Source organism: Corticium candelabrum, chromosome 10, assembly GCF_963422355.1.
Source record: "Corticium candelabrum chromosome 10, ooCorCand1.1, whole genome shotgun sequence".
NCBI lineage: Eukaryota > Metazoa > Porifera > Homoscleromorpha > Homosclerophorida > Plakinidae > Corticium > Corticium candelabrum.
In genome coordinates, this window is record NC_085094.1 from 4,256,002 (window position 1) to 4,278,406 (window position 22,405).

At 41.1% G+C, this 22,405-nt stretch overlaps 3 protein-coding genes and 2 long non-coding RNA genes across 5 annotated transcripts; 2 read left to right on the forward strand and 3 right to left on the reverse strand.

The window, feature by feature from the left end:
- Nucleotides 1–5,530: 5,530 nt before the first annotated feature.
- Nucleotides 5,531–7,159, forward strand: LOC134185712 (uncharacterized). The gene is made up of 3 exons (XR_009970817.1): nucleotides 5,531–6,030; nucleotides 6,096–6,211; nucleotides 6,875–7,159. It is a non-coding gene; the product is annotated as an uncharacterized LOC134185712 (long non-coding RNA).
- A 217-nt stretch (nucleotides 7,160–7,376) lies between these two features.
- Nucleotides 7,377–9,443, reverse strand: LOC134186063 (uncharacterized). Its single transcript, XR_009970895.1, has 4 exons — nucleotides 9,348–9,443; nucleotides 9,199–9,272; nucleotides 7,666–8,043; nucleotides 7,377–7,598 (listed from the first exon to the last, which is right to left on the reverse strand). It is a non-coding gene; the product is annotated as an uncharacterized LOC134186063 (long non-coding RNA).
- A 1,535-nt stretch (nucleotides 9,444–10,978) lies between these two features.
- LOC134185269 (zinc finger MYM-type protein 1-like) lies at nucleotides 10,979–12,070 on the forward strand. Its single transcript, XM_062653049.1, has one exon. It carries the CDS (start codon nucleotides 10,979–10,981, stop codon nucleotides 12,068–12,070), a length of 1,092 nt encoding a protein of 363 aa, XP_062509033.1.
- A 1,534-nt stretch (nucleotides 12,071–13,604) lies between these two features.
- On the reverse strand, nucleotides 13,605–14,769 carry LOC134186120 (uncharacterized). The gene has a single exon (XM_062654039.1). The coding sequence runs from the start codon at nucleotides 14,652–14,654 to the stop codon at nucleotides 13,746–13,748; it is 909 nt and encodes a 302-aa protein (XP_062510023.1). The 5' UTR covers nucleotides 14,655–14,769; the 3' UTR covers nucleotides 13,605–13,745.
- Nucleotides 14,770–15,921: 1,152 nt separating this feature from the next.
- Nucleotides 15,922–16,938, reverse strand: LOC134185270 (neuropeptide Y receptor type 4-2-like). Its single transcript, XM_062653051.1, has one exon. It carries the CDS (start codon nucleotides 16,936–16,938, stop codon nucleotides 15,922–15,924), a length of 1,017 nt encoding a protein of 338 aa, XP_062509035.1.
- Nucleotides 16,939–22,405: the final 5,467 nt, after the last annotated feature.

Here is a 22,405-nt window from a genome sequence, read left to right on the forward strand (position 1 = left end):
TCCCGGATATATAGCCCGGATAAGTTTAACTTGCACGTGCACGGTAGACCATTCTCACGTGCACGCATGCATGATTTAGTAGTTCGAAATGTGTTGTTATGCTGACAGATCGTGGGAATTTTGCTTTCTCTGCGAGCAGTTACCACACTCAGTAAATAGCAGTGGCTAGTGAAAGGAGAGCCCCAATACGGGGAATGTTGGTTGCTACAAACCGTTTTCTTTGCAGAAATCGACTTTCTCGAGAAACAATTGATTCCAGAAAAGCTTTTCGTGATGCAGCTATCATACAAGACGGCAGAGGTTTGTACATTTTGCTAGTTAATTGATATTAGTTAATTAACTAATTATTAATTTATTAGAATACAGTATTTAGTAACATTAAAGCACAATTTATGCATTTATGGTAGTATTTTTTAACCTTAAATGTGATTTAATAAATAGTAATTTATAATTTATGTGTGTATATATACAGTAGTGGACAAAGTATTTGCCAGGCAAGAAATTTCAAGGGTTTTCAGGATTTTTGTGTTTGGGTGGAAGCACAAAATATTAAGAAAGCGACTTCTTGGTCAATGTTGTCATGCAATGGGAAAATCAAGACTAATTGGTACAGAATTGAGTCTAAATCAGTTGGTTGTTGCAATTTAATTAAGATTATTGTTACAACCTGGTTAAAACAGATTAATTAAGTTTACATTACAACTTATCAAAGCATATTTAATGCAAACAATATAACAACCTTTGAAAACAGACTAACTTAGCAGTTTATGCTCATATCAGCACTTATTTCCATTCTGTAGTCCAGAATATGATGAAAATTCAACAACAAAAACTACCCGGCAAATACTTTTGTCCACTACTGTATATACTAGTAACTATTGCAGAAGAACCTGTTTATTAATCATGTACTCTGCTGTTACTGCAATTAATTTGTTTGTATAAGAAATGTATGGCATACAGGCAGGATTACAGGAAGTTGTTGATCTGGACAGTCTGTTGCCACAGAACACAGTTTTTCATTAGCCTAAAATACATAGAATCAATCCATGATCCATTTTAGCAATAATATTAAAACACACACAATGAAGATGTGTATTTCTCTAGTGGGTGCACAGTTTGCTGGACATAAAACTGGAATGACTTGTTCTGAACACTCATTCTGAACACTGTAATTACAATCTGTTTCTCTCTTTATATCAAGGAATATTATCATAAACAGTTTCCTCAACTCAAAAAATCTTGTATCCTTGTACAGTTTAGATGGCATTAGGGGTATTTGTTTTCAAACTTATTGTCAGATTGTGGTTTCTCCTTGCTCTCTGGTGGATTCGTTTAGGGATAATGTTTCTGTTGAATATGTTGGTTGTAGTTTTGGCTTTTACGAACAAACTTGGACGTCCTGCTGATGCTGGACGGGTAGAAAAGGACTTGAAGTGTTGTCTAGCTACAACAGTTGGTTGCAGTCGAATCTTTTTCTTTTGTTTTCTGACTCCCACCTCTTTACCATACATGTGTAGAGCAGAAAGCAGTCGCTGCTGTGTACCAGGTGAGTGGATTCCTTTGCCTTGTAATTTTCAATAATTGGAACCAAACCTTTCTACTGCAGCTGTGAAGCTGTCTGTGACATGACTTTCATGCAGTCCATCCTTGATATCTTTAGTGACCTGCAGTACTCTTTCAATGACGTCCCTTGACTTTTCATAGGTTCCTCTGTTAATTGGTTGTGCTTGATCTCTTTGAAATTTATTGCTAAAATCAGTGTTGTCGTCAGCTGCAGTTGCCACTTCAGTTGTTTCACAGGAACAAGGAGCGATTTTTTCAAAGGAACGTTTGATATCTTTGTCACACCAATTCATACTGATGGAAAGAGACTTTAGATGTTCTTCTTCTGCTTTTTGGTGGACACTACTGTAAAAGGAAATGGGTTGGCAGTGTTGTCCTAATGCCACTGCTGCAAAAAGCTGACGGCCTTGAGGTGAATACGTTGGGATAGCATTGACACTGCTTTTGCGATACTTCATTGCTGCTGCAAATTGGTGTTTGCAAGATTGACTTTGCATTCCGATGGGACAGGTGCACTCACCCAGTTGTAAGTCTACTACCACATTGTATTCTTATCTGACTGACTCACAACAGTGTAAACGTCTGGGTCATCTGTTGCGACAATGTCGTCAGATGGAATGGTGTATGCTTTTACTCCTGTCACAGTAAATCTTGTAGAGACAAATGATCTAATCTGTTTGTGGCAACAGATATTAAACGTTGCTGGTAATACAGTTCGTGAGTCTGTGTGAGAAGATTGAACATTTGTACCACATTCCAAGCTTTATTCCTTTGGAAAAGCATGTCTTTTATGATGCGTATGCTAGCCTCTGAATAATGGTTAGTATAGTTGCCTCATGTGGGAAAGTTCTTTTGGAAACACACAGCCCATTCTTTCATCTGTTGAAGTAATCACCTAGTCTCTTTTTGAATGTCTGAAAAGGGCTTTTGTCTACTTCACGTTTGATTTCAGTCAATGCTTGCTCACTTGGGGCATAAACAAGTTGTCTTGTTAGTGCCATACAGGTAATTCTGTCTGTACCACAGATACCAGAATTTGAGCTCCAAAGCCATCTTCATATACTTTGTAAAAAATGAAAGACACATAGGTGTAATTCTGCTTGAGGCCATGTACTCTTTAGAGCAATGCGTTCGCTTGCACAGTCATCTGTCAATAATGCTAGTGGTCCAAGATTTGGGCCTCTTCCAAAAATGCACAGTTGGGCAGTATGTGGCACAATGCTGTAAACCCTGCTGGCAAGGTAACAGCATCTTCACTTGATGTCATAACTGCAGCAAGTGGTAGAGCTCCTACTGATGTGCCGCAGCTAAGTATGAACACAGCTGTGTTCAAGTTATCAAGACTGGCTGTTGAGTCACAAAAGACTAGCTTTGCACTTTGTGTGACCATTTCATGGACTCTGGCCATGAGAGGAGTGACTAGAGCTAAAAGGAAGGGCATGGCATCAGTCTTTCTGCTTTTCGGTTTAGGTTCATCCATGCTCATTGCAGCTGCTGCTTCATAAGGTTGAAGAAATACTCGCCCACCCTCTTTTTCATGTTCCTTGTTGTATCGTTGTACTTCCTTGAGCAGTCGCTCAAACATAGCGTTTCCATTTTCTGGTCCAATGTTGTCTGATCGACATTTTCTAAAGAGGCGTTGAATGTCTTGTACATTTGGGGTTATGGCTCTGTCTGCAAGAGTGCTCTCAACTACTCGTGGATCACTTTTCAGTTGGAGCTGGGTCAAATATTCATGTTTTGCAGAGGCAGCAGAGCTGACAGACTCAAAGAGACTAATTTTCACTTTTTTCACAGCTTCTGTGACTGACCTAAAGCTGAGCACATGGCCACTGTGGATTGGGTGATATGTGATTGTTAAGGCAAGATTTTCAGGGTGGTCTGAGATTCTAGACGCCTCAGGTAGGTATATCCTAACTATTAAAGTGCTAGGACACATTGACTTTTTGTCTTGTGTGGAACAATGTATGGTAGTTTTCTTTAGTTTGCATTTCCTTTCTGTGGACATTTGTGACAGAGTTTTCTGTTTCCTGTAATGATGACAATGACGAACAGTTTAAAAAAGGAGCCGCCATCCTTTTGCTTTGAAACCTGTAGTGATTTGATAGGTGGTTTTTGAAACCTCTTCATAATGTGTAATCCACTGGACAGCTGCAGTTTCACAATTGGCGCTTGTCCATGCTTCTAGAGTAAAGTTGCTTGTTTCAGCTCCTAGGAAACTTTCCAATTCATGCTCACAATATGAGTCAACAAATAGTTGTACCGCTGAGGGAGCAAGGGTATAATACTGGTAGGGAGGCCTGAATCAGATTTGCATTCTTGTTTGGCATCAAGTGGGTGCTCTAGATTGGCTTCACTGGTAGTTTGAAATTGTTGAAGTGCGTCTGTGCTTAAAGTTCATCTCTTCACATAAACTGACTGTTGTTCTACTACAGGCATGGAGGTTTCACTGACATTGTCAGCTTCTGTACTCTGTGAATGACTCTCATTAGAAGTGCACCAGGTTACATTAGAAAAGAAAGGATTCCTCTTGCCAGCTGAAACGGCCTTAGCGAGAGTGAATTTTTTCTACCAACTTTGTTTGCTTTGTCAGGCATATAGCAGGAGGGCCAATCAGTAGTTGCTTTGCATGGTGAAGCTGCTGAAGTGTTACATTTCTCCTGAAACTTTGGTCTTGAAAGTTTTACTCAGACTTAAGCAAAACTTCTGGCGTTTAGGTTGCTTGAGATGGTGGCTTTGAATTTGCTGAGACTGCAAGTTTTCATCAGCTAATATGGACTTATCTAGGATATTTGAAATTTTAATTTGATTAGAAAGCAGCCATACTGCTAAGGTATTCGTCAGGTAGTGAGTATAAGGGCTTGGTTGAAGCAGAGTTCTCCCCAGAGCGTTTGAGCGTAGTGCTGCGCTACACTTGAATTTGTACTTCACTCTCAGATATCACTGATTTGAGATTGTCTAGATATGCTCCAGACATGGATAGCAAGTGCATGTGAAGGAAACCTAATCTTAATGATGTAATTGCATGTTTAGAACCTGCTTACTAAGTAGGCGGCTTGAAGAAAGCCAATACTGAATAGGACCGCTGATTGACCACTTTGCAAAAATAGTTCCAGTCAGATTCCAACAGCTGTGCCACTTCAAAGTGCAAATTCTTTGCCATACAGAACAAGATGTGATGGCTACAATTGTGAAGAAAGAGAACCTTTCCTTAGTGTTTCCAAACATTTGTAACCTTGCAGCCATTGCCCAGCTAATCCCTGCTTCCACTGCTGACTGTGAGAGGACTTTTCTGAACTGAATAGGATAAAGACACCTCTGAGAACCCCCCCCCCCCCGTGTGAGCAACAAAATCACAGTGCAGCTGCTGTTTGTCTCTATTGAAGGTCCCTGTTTAGAAGACTTTGACTTTAACGCTGTATGTCTGGAGTGGCCTTCCAAGAGGAACAGATGCATTACAATATTGTAACAGAGTCAGCATAATTTCATTATACAGTGGACAGCTTGTAAGATTGAACACAGTTTTGCTTATTGCTCTCTAACATAGCAACAACCTTAGGGTATTTATTCAGTCACTGTTTGAAGCAATGATTGCGAATAAATAGTATGTCATTGTGTTTATGCATTCAATTGTGTCACAGTGTGTATCTAGCAAGCGTGCACTGCTACTTAGTAGACTAGTTAACAGGTTTGTCAATGCATGGCGTGCACTGCTACTTAGTAGACTAGTTAACAGGTTTGTCAATGCATGGCGTGCACTGCTACTTAGTAGACTAGTTAACAGGTTTGTCAATGCATGGTTGCAAGTCACAGCAATATCTTGACTTCAATAGTTGTCCGTGCTAAATTCGTACTCTTCCAACTAATGGGTTACTGATAGCTGACAGCCTGTAAACAACAACTAGTATAGACGATTTTCAGCAGCAAGTCTAATATATTGATAATAGATTAGTATTGCAATTGGGACTTTGTCATGACGTCATTGGATGGGCTTGGTCTTAGGGAGGGGCTAGCACTACGCTTTCCTGAAATCCTGGTGAGAACCCTGATTGAAGGTAAAGTTTTGAGTTTTGCTTTGTCGCATAGAAGAACAGCTGTGGTGAACAGATGTGTGCCCACAGATTCTCTGGAGAAAATGCTGCAACTGCCACAAAAACAAAGGCAATAACCCCACAAAGAGAAGAACATGTATGTATTGGGAAATTTTTGCAATGCCTTGATCATGTGTGTTTTCCATCTTTTCAAATGTCGGCCTATGCATAGGAATCAAATCATGAATATCCACTCTTTCACCTAAGGCAGTGCTTACATACATAGTCCAGTGTTTGTATTAGTTCTACCAACAGGTTGGTAGGAACTGGGTATCCCAATGGGTCACCATAGAAGGAAGTTTTTGAATTCAAATCTAAAGCAGCCACTGTCCAATGATTCCCACTCATCAATGTATTTGATGCAACAGAAGATCCAGTTAAGGCATCAATTTGTACGTTGACAATCAGGAATATAAGTCTAATCTTCTTTCTGTTGTTCAGAGCTAATGCTATGGATGTGTTCAACGTGAATTAGCAAACTTTGGATAGCACAAGGCAAAGACAATCTTGTGATGAGCAATTGAGAAGCAATGTCATACCTTCAAGCAGTGTATCAGGTAACCATCTGTCACATGCCAGTCTAGACATTTGGTAGCTACTGTAGTCACGTCACCAAATGCCACAGCAGAGGCTGGCTTGTCTGACAGAATTTCTTGAAATTGCTGTATCTTGCTCAAGTTCAAGAGTTCAAGATTCAAAGTGTCAGGAATGTGACAGACCTTGTTGAACCACTTGTCTTCTTGAATAACCTGTGGGATTGCACCACTTAGACAGGAGTATGGACATTAAATTAAGGAACAAACTCATTCAACTCAAAGTATTATTATTACTTTACTGCAGCTAGGTGGCAGAGTATTACTAATCGACATTTGTAGTTGTGAATTCAATTAACATGAGTAGTGGTGAGCTAATATAATTTGTGGTATTCTGGACAGGAACAAATTCTCATGCATATTGGTTAATATCTACACAGTCTGAACAAGATAGTGTAGGCACACTTTAAAAGAAGCATGCTTTAGCTATAGGTACTTAGCAAGGATGTGTGGTATATGTGATTACAAGTAACTAGTTCATGTAATGTACAATCTCATAATTAAATGGAACATGAAATGATAACTAAAATCATCTAGTCACTTAGACAGAACACTACAATGCGTAGAAAGAGATTCAAAAATTTACCTGAAGAATGAGATGCTTAATATTTTGCATTGTGTGTATAGGATGTGTGAAGAATATTGGAAGGTGGATCGGGGAATGACATGTCAAAGTACTCTCTAGCAAAATCTGGCGACTGCTGTGACATTTCTTACCAGATTTATGACGGTTGTTTACCAGTTTACAATGCTATATATGCATAACTCAATCTTAACCAGTTATAGTCATTACCAGTTGGATATAACAGTGTACGCTCTACATGTTGAAGAAAGACTCAAAGTAACATGATAGTGTTTTGTGCTTGTATATACGTAGTTCTATTTGTGGTCAATTTGAGCATGGTATAAGACTGTGAATACGCATCATCAACTGCTCCATCTCATCATAGTAAAGAAACACCGCCCTTTGTATTCATCAAGTTTTGAAACCAGAATTACTGTAACAGCTAGCCCTCATATATGTAGCCCTATCTGAGAGTAACTCTCAATCTAACAGCCAGGGACACAATGAATGGCAGATCGTTCAAGTGAGCATTATAGATATAAATAGATACTGCCATTGTGTATGCAAATTTATTCAGAAATCTCTTTCAGCATGGCTGGTCTCCCAAAAGATCCTGCAAATAATCTATCGAATGTACAAAGTACAATAGCTAAAAGCACTACGAGTCAAAATGCAATGCAGCTATACAAACTTAGTTGCACTCATTTCTTCAGAAAACTGGTCACGGCAGCTCCCTGAAGAAAAGGCACTTTCTATGTAACTCTGTGGAGAATCTCGAAAGATGACCTAAAAATTCAAACCTTCTTTGACTTACAAGTGCAGTACATACAACTGAGACATTGCATGTTAGTACCTTATCGAGATCCAGAAAATGTTAATTAATCAAAACATAGGTGACTTATGCCTAAACCACACATGTAATTCATCTTCTGGCAGGTGCAATAATGGAAGTTATCCAGGTTACTCATCTAGAATCTGCAACAACCAGAATAAAGAAGTTAGGTTGACTCTATTTACAATATTGACTGTGTTAATTAATCAAAGAAAATATGAAATGTATTAAATCAATAAATATTAACTGCAATAATCAATCGACATTTACTATATAAATTTAATTAATAACATTGACTGTAGACATCAATCAAAACTTCCACCACTAAATATTAGCTCACCACTACATATTAACTGAATTCACAACAACAAATGTCCTGGATTGTTCATATTCCTTGATCTATAGAGAGGAACAGACTGTAGTTAGAGTTTTCAGAATGAGTGTTCAGAACAAGTTATTCCTGTTTTATGTTAACATGGATCATGGATTGCTTCTATTTTAGGCTAATGAAAAACTGTGTTCTGTGGCAACAGACTGTCCATGGCACAGATCAACAGCTTCTTCTAATCCTGCCTGTTTGCCATACATCTCTTATGCAAACAAGTTAATTGCAGTAACAGCAGAGTACATAATTAATTTAAAAAATTGGTTCTTCTGCAATAGTTACTAGTATATATATTTAGAAATACATATATTTCTATCTAAACCCACTTACATGGGTATCTAACACACATTATCCATATATATATATATATATATATATATATATATATATATATATATATATGCCGTAAAACCAGAAAATCGTGCGTACATAATATTGTGCGATTTTGTCCAAAATCACTCCTTCAACTCTATTATGCGGTTTCAAATTATGCGATTGGCAGCCATGTACACTCATGGCATTGCAGTTCCACCTTGTACAAATCACGGAACTTGCGGACTGTCAACTCAGGCACGTTCCAGTGCAGTATACTTTCCAATAGCTGCCCTCACTTCCTCACTGTACGTGTGCTGGCTTGTTGTCTTGCGTAGTTTGTTCATAGAGCAAGTAGGTCCCTAGTTTCATCTCCAACGGCATTATTGGCAGCCTCTTCCTCTGCATTAAACGGAATGGGGACAAATATGCCATTGTCTTTTGGCATAATACGCTGAAAGAAATCGTGGATCGACATGGAAGAAACGGATACTGTTCAGTAACAGGTGCTAAAGAATTGTGTATGCGCAATAGGTTTATGTTGTGCGGATGCAATTAGTGCGATATCAGTTCAACCGCACTAAACACACGATATAATGAACCACACAATATAATGAACAGCACGATTTTCTGGGATATATATATATATATATATATATATATATATATATATATATATATATATATATATACACTTATAAATTATAAATTACTATTTATTAAATCACATTTAATTAAGGTTCAAAAATACTACCACAAATACATAAATTGTGCTTTAATGTTACTAAATACTGTATTCTAATAAATTAATAATTAGTTAATTAACTAATATCAATCAACTAGCAAACTGCACAAACCCCTGTCGTCTTGTATAATAACTGCATCACGTGAAGCTTTTCTGGAGTCAATTTTTTCTCGAGAAAGTCGATTTCTGCAAAGAATACGGTTTGTAGCAACCAACCTTCCCCATATTGAGGCTCTCCTTTCACTAGCCACTGTTACTTACTCAGTGTGGTAACTGATCGCAGAGAAAGCGCAAATCCCACGATCTGTCAGCATAACACCTCACATTTCGAACTACTAGCCATTTGTGCACGTGAGAATGGTCTACCGTGCACGTGCAAGTTAAACTTATCCGGGCTATATATCCGGGATGTGTGTGAAGTGGACCCCCAAAAAATTTGCGTACAGAGATCTTTATTTGCTATTAGCTCATCCATATACATGTATACGGTTCTGAACTATTTCAGAGGCGAATAGAGAGACTACTCCAGAGAGAGGATGACACTTACGTTATTTATTGACGAATTAGCTAGATAAGCATCCAGTCTACTACCAGGGTCGGCGGAGCCTGTAAGGTTGGTCCGGCCATGGCCGGACCAATATTTGAAAGTAGTAGTTCCACCAGGAGACAAAAGCAAAGAACTTCCGGTAAACGGTATAGGTAATTAAATATATTTGTATTTAATTGCCCTGCTTGTGGAGGAAAGGAAAGAATTCTATCAGAAGTTAATTACTGGCAGAGCCAAATCGAAGTAACTCACCAAGTCCATGTTAGACTGTCAGTGTGCCTGAAGTAGGCGGAAACGTTCCGGAAGTCACAGGAAGACGGCTTACCGGAAGTAGTAGGTGTGCCCCAGTCAGGTAAGAGCTCAGCACATGCGTGATCACTGGACAGTATGTCGTCTTCTACAGAATCTGCTCAGTCCTGTCTACCTGAAGTTCCATGTCCGCCGTATCAGTCAATGTCCGGTTTCGTCTTTCCAAAGCGTACCTTCGGTAAGAAAGTAGTCGTCAGACGATCGTGTCAGTCGCATTGGTTCGAGAAGTGGAAATGGCTGCACTATTCCACTAAGGATGATGTCGTCTTCTGCCACGTGTGTGTGGTAGCGTTGCAGTTGAAGAAGATCAAGTGGCAGAAAGGGAACCCTTTCTTTGTATCAAAGGGGTTTTCCACCTGGAAGGAAGCCACGGTGACATTCAAATCTCATGAATCGTCGTCTTGCCACAGGGAGGCAATGCAAATGATCGTTGAATTGCACAAAACTTGCCCAGATGTAAGTGAGATGCTGTCTAGAGAGCACGCAACTGAGAAGGGACAGAACAGGGAATGTTTACTCAAGATCATCTCCAATTTGAAGTTTTTAGCCAGACAGGGATTACCGGTTCGAGGAGATGGGGATGAGACTGACTCTAACTTTATTCAGTTACTGAAGTTACGTTGTCAAGATGATCCTCTACTAAAATGCTGGCTGACTAGAAAGTCAAGCAGATATGTATCTCATGACATGCAAAATGAGTTCATAAAAATTACGGCATTGTCTATTCTTTGAGAAATAGCTGAATGTATCCAGAAGTCTACATTTATCTCCATCATGTGTGACGAATGCACAGACTCATCCAACAGAGAGCAGCTGGTATTATGTAGTCGCTGGATTGATCATGGCAATTTAGAGCCACAAGAAGATGTCATTGGTATGTACCAGATTGATGACATCTCAGCACATACCATTGTCAGTGTCATCAGAGATATGTTGGTGCGCATGAACTTCTCACTGTCAAGATGCCGAGGGCAATGCTATGATGGTGCTGCCAACATGAAGGGTGGGAATACCGGTGTTGCAAAGCAGCTATTGGATGAAGAACCCCCGAGCTTTATACACCCATTGCTACAGGCACACGTTGAACGTGGCTGTTGGGGATGCTGTAAAACATTGCAAAGTGATAAAGGATGCACTGGACACCACTTATGAAGTCTCAAAGCTTGTGAAGTACTCTCCAAAAAGGGATACTGCTTTGCAAAAGTTGAAGGAAAGTCTTGCACCAGACACCCCTGGTTTCCGTATGTTGTGTCCAACAAGGTGGACGGTCAGGGCAGACTCTTTGAAGTCAGTAATTGATAACTACTGTGTTCTGCAGGAGCTGTGGGAGATGTCCAAAGACTATGTATCTGATCCTGCTATCAAGGGCCGCATCATTGGCGTTCAATTCCAGTTTAGAACGTTTCAATATTTGTTTGGGGTTGCTTTGGGACAACTAATTCTGAGGCATAGTGATAACTTGAGCAAGACCCTACAATCACCCAAGTTGTCTGCTGCTGAGGGTCAACGAATAGCTTTGATGACTGTTGCAACTCTGCACGTGCTCAGAGACGACACACAGTTCGATCTTTTCTGGAAGAGTCTTCAAGAGACAGGGACTAAATTAGATGTTGATGAACATGTCCTGCCCAGAAAGAGGAAAGTTCCAAGGCGATATGAGGAGGGCAGTGCTGAACCTGAGTTTTTTTATGTTTGCAAGCAATGTTATTGCCAGCAATATTACGAAGCACTCGATTTAATTGTGAATGCTATTCAAGCCAGGTTTGACCAATCCAGATTCAAAATTTACTGCAACTTGCAGGACCTTTTGCTAAAGGCTGTCAAGGGTGACGATTATAGGGAATGCCTCAAGCATGTCACTTCATTGTATCATGACGATTTAGATGCCCAACAACTGCAGCTTCATCTTGAAATTTTGCAAGCCAACTTTGGTCTCGTAGACAAGACTTCTGTGACAGTGTGTGACATTAGGGACTACATCTTGAGTTTATCTCCTTACAAAAGGGATTTGATGTCGGAAGTAGTCACCGTCCTTAAACTCATTATGGTCCTGCCATCTACCAACGCCGTCAGTGAGAGGTTATTTAGTGCCCTCAAGAGATTGAAACGTACCTTAGGAGTACAATGAAGCAGAATAGATTAAATCACCTACTCTTGCTGCATGTGCACAAGAATCGTACTGATTTGCTGTCGCTGACACATGTAGCTGAACAGTTTGTCAGTAGTTCTGAACATCGATTATCAGTATTTGCACGATTCTCGTAGCTGTATAGTGTTGTTAGCCTCGAGTTAAGAGGATTTAGCATTAGACTCGTATTGTGTCACGTGACTTGCCCCGCCCTCTAGCGTGTTAGGCCTGACCACTCTAAATTTGCTTCCGCCGGCCCTGACTACTGTTATTAGTGTTAGTCTAGTTAATTATTTAATAATATATCTAGTTCGTACACCACTAAGATATCGAACTCCTTCAGAGTAAGAGGAAGAGAAGAATACTATTAGATACTAATATAAAATTAAAATATAACTACAGCGAAAACCAATGCATGCAACCCCCTTTTATGCTAAGCTCACTAGCTTTATATGTCACTGTATCTTAGAAAATACCTACTTTTTAGCTAAGAACGGGAGTATGGTCTATGAAGCATCACGCCCATGCACGAGTTTTTCCAGGGGCGACGAAAATGTCTCACAAAGTTCCGTCGCCCCATCCTTTGTATTGTAGCTTGAGATTCTGTGTACTTGACAACCAAGAAACACCTTCAGGAGTTGAATGCCGCCTACAGTCAACTATCCAGACGTACGTTCTCTACTACAGTATATCCTTTAGCTAATACTGTGCTGTATCACTGTGATAGTCAATGTTTGCCGATATCAATTTCTATGTCAGTAAATGCCATACCACTGTCGTTACAACGGAACTGCGTGCATACTGAAACTATACATTTCAATTGTCTTGATCATGATCGCCAAACGACGACTACCTATACCAGGCCTATATACGTAATCTAAATTACTATGTAGTTTGCGTGTTTACTTCGAATTCAACGACAGGGTTTCAACAAATACGTATTGTCTAGCTAGCACGCGGCGTTTCAGTATAGACGGTCAGAAAACTCCGTTGAACGTGTAACTTACCAATGAGAGACGCCTACAGATACCGTACAACTAGTAATAATGTCTAACGTTACCAAGGCCTTCCCGGTATGGCACGCCCCAGTTCTGTACAGACAACCATGCACGAACACTGGCAGTGGCGGATCAATTAATTAAGGATTTGCGAGACGAGAGGTACAAACACGTTATGCCCTTTGAAGTAACTTTGCTATTGCTAAATAAGGTTACAGTATACATACAAGTAAACGACGTGGAGCTACACTTCGTTACTATACGAAGACAGAAAGCTCCATTTCACTAGAATTGCACTTTAGCTAGTGACGGAATGAGAGCTAGGAATACCATACTAGATAGCAAGATGAGAGAATTTGTTCTAACTTGTCTCTAGCATGCATGCAGGTCTGCAGTTGATAGACTTCTAGCCGTCTGTATGGGACTAAAGCTAGGCTATCACCGACTAGAAAATAAGCAAAAGGAACTCCAAACGGAAGCACGTGTCCCAAGATCTCCCATTCCCGACGGGATTCGCGTTACTGAGTTACAGCATGTACATTTGTTTATTACAACGAGCACTCTAGGCATGCACTACAGACGTTTATCTACAAACTCTGCTGAATGAGCTAACGGCAAGTGAAATCGTCTTTTGCAGTTTCTACAGATGCATGCATGCCACAGCACTTTCGATCACTTTAACTGCATTGTCCTCGGGTTGTAGACACTAGACTAATGCTCTTGTCTGGCTTGTTGTCATCCGACGTCACCGAGGTCATTTCGTTGGTCGTGTCGGTTTCGTCGAAACATGCAAGGAACCGCTTCACCGATCTAGTGAAAGGTTCCGATGCGACCGTGTAGATAATGGGATTCAAAACACTTACAACGACCGTTGATATCAATGAAAACTCAACTATTTTGAGGTCAGAATCTTCCAAAAGCTGAGATCTGTTCGAGAAGTAGGAAAGCCAGTAGAGAACACAGGCTGGCCACCACCAGATCAGATTGAGAACGACCATGACTACCAACCGAATCAGCAAGATCACGTGACTTCTTCTGTCACTGCCGCTTGTCGTGTACGTTCTCCACGACTTCGTGATCTCTCTGATCTTGCAGAACGTCGCGACGTACAGCATACAGCAAAACGTCGCGCAGAGGGCGTTGACGGCAGTTACGACGACCGGAAAGATCAGCAACCGTCTTCCGCCGACACAACCGAAAATGATTGTGAGAGAGAACTCCTCGACCGACATTTCTTTCAACGAGAATTCATCTCCGTTTTTGCCCAGCTCGTACGTAGTAAACGTGGCCACGGCCAGCGAGACAAACCAGCCGGTTAGCAAAATAGTGACGGACAGAGTCTTTCTCCATGCTGCTCCGCACAGGGACAGGAACGTGTGCAACGCGATGGCAACTGATGTCGACGATAGGCTGATGCACGACGCGTACGTGAGGAAGTTGATGGCCGTACACATGCCAGTGTCGTTATCCTCGAAAGCGTAGCTGTTGCTGCCGTTGTGTCTGAAGACGGGTTCGATGAGCATGACTTCGCGTAGTAGGTAGTGAGTGCAGAAGAGAATGTTTGAGATGGCAAGGCAGACGACCATGACGGAGTTGAGATGGAATTTGGCTTGATTTCGTCGCGTGCAACGCCAGATGATGACGAGGACGCTGCCGATTATTCCAACACCGGCAAGAGTCCACAGCGCCACGTGAAACGGGCACGACGTAAGGCCGGTTGGTCGAGTTCGAGAGGCATTTGTAGAATTCGACATGGTCGTGCATCGGAGTCTCGACTGTGACAATTGATATTGCATGCATGTGTTTCGATTTGATTAATAAATTTCGGTTGCAGAGAAGGGATGTATACACACCATCACGATAGATTATCTTGATTCAGAGTGATGCAAGTTTCAAGCAATAGCGAAAATGTTACAACTATGGTTTCATGAAAATGGAATACTCTAGCTATGTAGCGTCACGACTACATGTTGAAGCACCACTATACCGTATATGTCCTAGGTTATTAGTTTTGCAACGTCGTGGAGCATGAAGACACTTTCAGCCATCTCTTTTTCCTCTCGTGTGCAATGAGTGACTTTCCGACATAAATGACTGCCTAGTCATTTCCGTTGCCTCTTCACAGACTCTCTTAACGCGCGCAGGATCCGCACCACTCTAGCCTTAGCCTGCGCACGTTAAGACGGCCCGTGAGGCTACTGCTACACACAGCGTGAGTCAATTTTCCGAAATTGAGTGACTTTTTTCTAGCATCTTTATTAGCTAAACGTCGAGACAAAAGTTCGATAGTTGAGGATCTAGGTTGGCCATTTTCCAAACGCAGAGCAACGGAGCATACAACAGAAAACGTTTTCGTGTTGTAGTTACTATAGACGCGGTATCGGTTTTCTTGGCCAAAGCAGCGACTGAGATTTTTCTCTATTTCATTACAGTGACAACAATTGGAATGGAATTAGATGTCACACTGTACAAACAAACAACTATTGACTAAAACAGATGGTGGTATAACCCGTCCATGTACCTAATATTTTTGACCGATACCGGTATCTCCTGGCACAACATTGACAGCAAATGATATCAACACACCGTAAGAATTCAGACTCGTCAATCAATCATATAATCGATTTCACTTACGACTTGTCAGATGTCTAGTGTCATGCATTGCTTATCAATGTGTGTAATCACTAGACTCATGCACTACAACTACAGTATTATATTCTTGCAAGATTCAGCTAGCGTGTCTATATATGTGTGTCTAAGAGGGTAGCGCGCGCTAAACATTATGCGCATAAAACAGATACCCACTAAACTAAAATGTATTATAAACTAGAAATGTAGCCTATCTACTTTTGTCTAGTGCATTAGCAGCTGCTGTTCTTCGTTTTCAGAACGACGAGTGAAATTGAACAAACGCTTGAATAACTGCGTGCACGGACCACACGACACAGTGTAAATTATTGGATTAGCAGCGCTCACAATAATAACAAAAATGAAAGCAGGCTCTGGTGCTTCAGGATCAAAAGTTCCTCTAAACACGTTGCGATTGTTGAAGTAAGAATCCCAGTAGAAACCACAAGGAGGCACCCAGCACACTAAGTTGAGCACAACGACGACAGCAAAGCGGATCTGCAAGGCGATGAAACTTTTCGCGTGTCCTTCTCGCATTCTATTACCTCCCAATCTGTTGCTTAATCGCCGAAAATTAATGCAGAATCCGATGTATAGAAAGCAGCATATCATAGAAGATATCACAGTCAAGAGAGTAATGATGACCGGGAAAATCCTTACATTGTCCCCAAGACATCCAAAGATGACAATCAAAGAAAAAGTTTCCGCAGATTTGTCTGCTACTGAGTAGTAAACGTTCATTTCTCTAGCCAAGTATTGACTAGCCACACCCGACAAGATCAACGAAAATATCCAACCTGCAGCCACGACCGACACAACTATCGGTTTCGTCCAACGCCTTTCGTCAACGGACAAGAACGTGTGCAGCGCGATTGCTACAGTCGTTAGGACGATGCAGTTGCAAGAGAGACACACGAGAAAAAAACTTGTAATACACATCGTGGAATCTGTTTCGGTAAATGGGTAACTGACGTTGTCGCGGCGATGAAAGATAACGCGGGCGAGCATCACCTCTCGCAGCACAAACTGAGTGCAAAATAGGATGTCCGAAAATGCGAGATTAACAATCAAGAGAGACACGAGATGAAAGCGCGAGGCTTTCCGCCGAGAACAACGCCAGATGACAACTAGAGTGTTGCCGATAATTCCCAGAAGGGATAACATCCATACACTGACGTGGAAAGACACTGATTTCTCACCTGGTAGATGTGTCAGACTACCGTTTTCGCTAATATTCACCATCGCATCAAGTTATACTCACTCTGCCAGCAACAAAATGTAATAATCCTAATTCACGCTCTGAAATCAAATAACCAGCACACCAGTGACCTCGCCCACAACTCGATCAATGGGACGATTAGCTAGAAAAATATTTTTTAAACTGTTCTAAAAATGTTGAAAGATTGAACGGCATCGAGTGTATTGAAAATCTCTCTACTGAATAATACACTGCAACATCAAGTCATTGTAACGATGATAAATATAACTTTGCAAAGCGAGTACTGACAAAAATCGGTGCAGCATTCCAAAACCAAAATGACAAAATTGTTTTTCTGCAGTAACTACGTTCTCTGTAATTTAACTTAACTAGAAATCGAATTTTGTAAAAGTCACGTGACTTTACGGGTAGTGTACTCAAAGGCTTGAGTTATTGAAGACACGTGACACTATTTGAATTTTGAAACAAGATAGGTCTGTCACTGTACAAGCTGCATCCATATAATAATATATAAGTATATTTTACTCATACCCTTAATTGATATATTGCATCCAACAAAACAAAAAAAACAAGAGCCATCATTCTAGTGCCTTTCATTTCCCTCTACAACAGTGAACTCACAATATTATTCTCAAACTTTGTCTTGTGTGAGGTGTTGGCAAGGGGCCTAGAAGATAAGTCCTAGTATAGTTGAAGACTACAACTGCTCTTGCCACTGACCTCGCACCCATCTTCAATAGTGCAACCCTTAGCCTGAGCTGTACCCGAAATTGTTAATAAAAATTGCTTTGTTGCCACTGGTCGAAAAGTTAACTAAACGGGGCCTTGCAGCATATTTCCTTTCCCTTGGGTCTCTTGCACTACAAACACCACAAGACGATATCGCTCGACAAACGTCTAGACCTAGCAGCAACTACACAGGCTGGTTACTTCCGTTGTGATGTACAAGATCGAGTTGTCATGTCAAGAATGTAATAAGTGGACCGGGTTGTTCCCCTGGTACATTAGTGGCAGCCAAAATGGGCTGGTGTTGGGGTTAGTGTAATAAATGGACCCGATCCTAGTTTGGACAACCTCGTTCCGGTCCATTTGTGACTGTCAAAAATGCATGGCCCCCCGGGCCCGGTCCATTCATTACCCCTGACCGAGTGTTTCGTGACATACCCTCTATTTCGCATAAAGTCTGTTTTCAGAGCAGTAGGAAATGCTCTTTCATGCTAAATCATTTTCTTCTTGAAGGAAGGCGTAAGCTTTTGAATTTCTCCGTAAACCCGTCGTAGCTAAAGAATCTATGCTGTGGTTGTCCACTCTTGTGGCTCTCAGAAGATATTTTAGCTCTCTGCATTCGAATTCGTTAAGTACACGACAAATCACAACCGCCACCTTTTAGCGCGCGCATTAATTACCATAAGCGCAACCACTGGCCTGGAAATGCGCTCTATTCCTACAACTCTGACGAGGTAGGTGCGTTCCCTTTAAAGCTTTCTTTCTGTCAGGGCTTAATTTAGAGATATTCCAGGGTTGTCCCCAGCATACAAAAGGCACGGCGGTCCGCCATGCCTTGGCTTCCACTTGGTACAGGCCCGCCATGCTTTGCTGTATGAGGAAGCAGTGATTAGCTATGAAGACAAATGGACTTGTATTTGTATTTTGAAAAGTGGGAAGTTGTTTCTGGCTAACAAGTAGTTCCTGGGATGCTTGGTTTGAAGATAAGACCAATCAGGACAAAGACTGCCATATGGTATGAACTTAATTGTAATACAAGTACTCAAAGCTCAACAGTGGTTGTCTTGCACTCTGCCCACTATTTAGGTCAGTATCTGATCGTAACAAAGGAAGTCTGTAGATATCTGGCCTTCCTATCCTATATAAAGGGAGGTTCTCAACTGCTTAAGGTCTGGAGATTTCCCCACTCGCATTAATATAGCTATCATGTGGTCGAGCACAGTGAACTAAGACAGAGAGAAACTTTTTAAAAAAAGACAAACCACTTTGTTCCTTTTGTGCCTGAGCATTCTGCGACAACAGTTTGTGGCATCTCAGGGTAAGCAAACCTGCATCAAAGCTTTTGTGGACCGACTCTAAAAATCGGAATGGGTGGGGCCAAAATTTAAGGTGGGCGTGGTTATTTCCGCCGTGCCTTCCAAAAATCCTGGGAACACCCCTGTATTCGTTCTATTCAGTAAGGAAAGGTTGTTAATCGAACAGGCTAGCTGCCCTATAGCTGGTCTAAAAGGCATAATTAATAATAAATTAATTAAATGAACGACTAATGATTAACGATTTGCTTGTTTTCCTTTATGGTACTAAACGATTATTTTACTTGGCTTAGATTAACATACTACTATTTTATTCAGTGAGTTTTGTAAAATATAATATAAACATTCGACAGGTTTTAGACATTGGGTCAATCATAGGCTCGAATGTCCAGCCGGTCGTCTCCCCCTAGAAGTGTCCAGCCGGTCTTTCTCTTCTCCTGGGGAAAAAGGCTGGCTGACACTGGAGCCTAGGTCGATCATAAACAGGGTATAAGAAAGACGACACCTATCATATGGGGCTGACCACTCTACCCCTACTTGCAGTTGTGAGAAGAACATGTAGAGTGCACGTACCTCTTTTAGTGTTCTTCAAACTGACAAATACACAAACATCAGGGCAAACAAACAAACAAATCACTGTCTGACAACAGTCTACCACAGTTTGTGGCAGCTTACCACTTTGCTCAGAGAAAGAGTAATGGGTTCACCATTTGTCAGAAGATCATCAGTAGACGTGTAACTGGTGGCACAACATACAGTGACATTCTCTCTTTCAGTTAATCAAAATTGTTAAAGGTCATACGATAAAAGATAAAAGATCCATGTCCTTGTCAGTGATCACTTGATAACATCATTCTCTAAGATCAATCAAACGTAATTTCGTAGTTATGTCAGACCACTCAACATACACTTGTGAGAGACTCATAACTCATGATCCTTACACGGCATCTACTTAGACCATCTTAAATTTGCATGTTTATTAATTAAAATTATCTTTGTCTATAAGATCAGCTCCAAATTCATTAACCGATGATGATGTGTGGACATAATCTATGCAATTGGTTTAATTTAAACCACATGTTCTGCTATTAAATTACATAAAGATCTGAGAACCATCTGTAAGCACTATGTAATACCAATACCTATTAAATGTAAAACCATTTAATTTATTGCCTTGCTGTCTACATTTCAGTTTTATGAAAGCAGGCAAGTGGATTGTTACATAATGCAATAACTGTTTGTACCAATTCATACTCAAATCCATTGCTAAGAAAGTGATAGTTAGCAACGCAAATATGCTACTGTACATACAAAATATAATAAATATAATAAATATATTAATGTTACCTGGGTTTCAAATATCTCAAATCGTACCAACATTTGCGGCACAGAAACAAATATTTGGGTAATAAACATAAAAATCCAAAATATAATATATAAAAAATATAATAAAATATAATAAAAATTAGATGCAATATAGTTATTATACTAGGCAAAAGTGAATCAACTAAATCTAACTTTAGCTTGTGCTCCACTGTACACGACTCTAGTGCACGTGACAAACGGCGTATTACAGATCTCTAGGCGCACAAAACCAAAAATTCCTAGTATTCGCTCACCCACAATGTGGCACTTGTCTAAAGCCATCCGGGAGGAAGCAACACGACTAGCTATGCTACTTGTGCACGAAATTATGCCGCAAAGGTGTACGTCTCAAAGCCTCGCGTAGCCAAACCTTTGCGCATAATTTACGCACCCGAATCTGGAGCTGTATAGTCAAGGTCATAGCAAGCGGTCCGGCAGCTTCAGCATTTGCCGCACCATTTTCCCAAAATTTGGGTTTGCCAACTGACGATTATTGTTAGTTTAGAAGACAACGAAAATGACGTTGCAGCCGTTGAGTTAGACAGTTGTATCGAATCTGGCATCTATTCGACGCGAATCCCTTTCAGATATATCCGGGTAGCAGAAACTTGAAAGTCACGTGCCGTTAGCTTCCACCCACCAGGATATTATGTTCCCCGCATACCTAGACCAAGTCACTACGTCTGACAAACTCTCGCCATTTCGACAGCCTCGTCGGACGTCGTCACTTCAAAGACGTTCCTGCCATTCTAACCGAGTGTACCGTTTTGAAAATTCGCCTAATATCTACACCAACTTCACATCTCGTCTGACTCAAGCATTTCGACAGTCCCGTTGGACGACGTCGCTTCGGAGACGTTGCTAGCGTTGCGGGAAACCGGTGTATCGAACGGGGCAGCTAGTCGACGCGCGTACACGGGCAAACCAAGCTTGGCGTATTTTTCAAGGGCCCGGATATACTAAAAATTCTTGCCTAGATCGACGACGCCCGCAATAAACGACACGCTTCGTGCGTACTGTTTAACATCAGGAACTGCCAGTTGTAATTCGGTAGAGACCTGATGCGCCATTCCAGAGTAATTCGCGCGCGAGTGGAGGCGGGTTCGATCGGCAGGAAATCGCGTCGTCGCGGGAGAAGTCCGGAAGATGACGACAATTTCACTTTCGACTTCCGTCGCTTTGGCGTGCGCGAGCCAAATTCTGTGAAGATCAGACTCGTCGTCTTAGAGATACTCTCCAACACACACACACACACACACACACACACACACACACACACACACACACACACACACACACACACACACACACACACACACACACACACACACACACACCTCCTCTAAATGCAGAGATGATAAACAAACAGACAAACAGATGCCGTTACATATAACAGTTTTACAGACAAATGAGCGAACTGACAGAAGTGCATATAACCGACACACTTAATGTTTTCCCACACTCTAGTTTGCAATTGACGACATTCCTTTTACCATCAACATATTCATGTTTAAGCCGGATCATATTTGAGATATCGCTAAAATCAATTAAGCAAATTTTATTTAAAAATTTTCTATACGTCTTGTTGCTTAGTGCGCATCCTCTTCATTGCAACAAGACATTTAGTCCAAGCCATTTCATCCAACCAAGCAATTGTCCGAAAACACTTTCATCAAATGGAATCGGATTCTGACAGATGTAACATCGCACATTAGTACCGTTCCTCATTTACGAAATGTCGATTACGAAAGCAAATTCGTCGCAGCAACTTGACAGCCCATTTCCACGACACCGTGTAAAGAACAGGATTGGACGCACTCACAATAATAGTAAACAAGAAAGCCACTTCTGGCGTTTTAGGATTGAAGTTACCTTTGAAGACAGTCCGATCAAAAAAGTATGAGTACCAGTAGAGGCCACATGCCGGCCACCAGCACGCCAAGTTGAGTAACGCTATGAAAGCGAAACGAATCTGCATCTCGATGAAAGCTTCCCTGTTCTTATCACTTACGGTATTGCTTCCCCACATAGTCTGTATGCGTCGCATCTTGATGCAGAACGCGACGTAAAGAAAGCAGCATATCAT

What these genes read in the sequence shown, in the direction of transcription:
- LOC134185269 (XM_062653049.1), top strand. Translation starts at nt 10,979, where the DNA reads ATGAAGAACCCCCGAGCTTTATACACCCATTGCTACAGGCACACGTTG.
- LOC134186120 (XM_062654039.1), bottom strand. Translation starts at nt 14,654, where the DNA reads ATGGTCGTCTGCCTTGCCATCTCAAACATTCTCTTCTGCACTCACTAC.
- LOC134185270 (XM_062653051.1), bottom strand. Translation starts at nt 16,938, where the DNA reads ATGGTGAATATTAGCGAAAACGGTAGTCTGACACATCTACCAGGTGAG.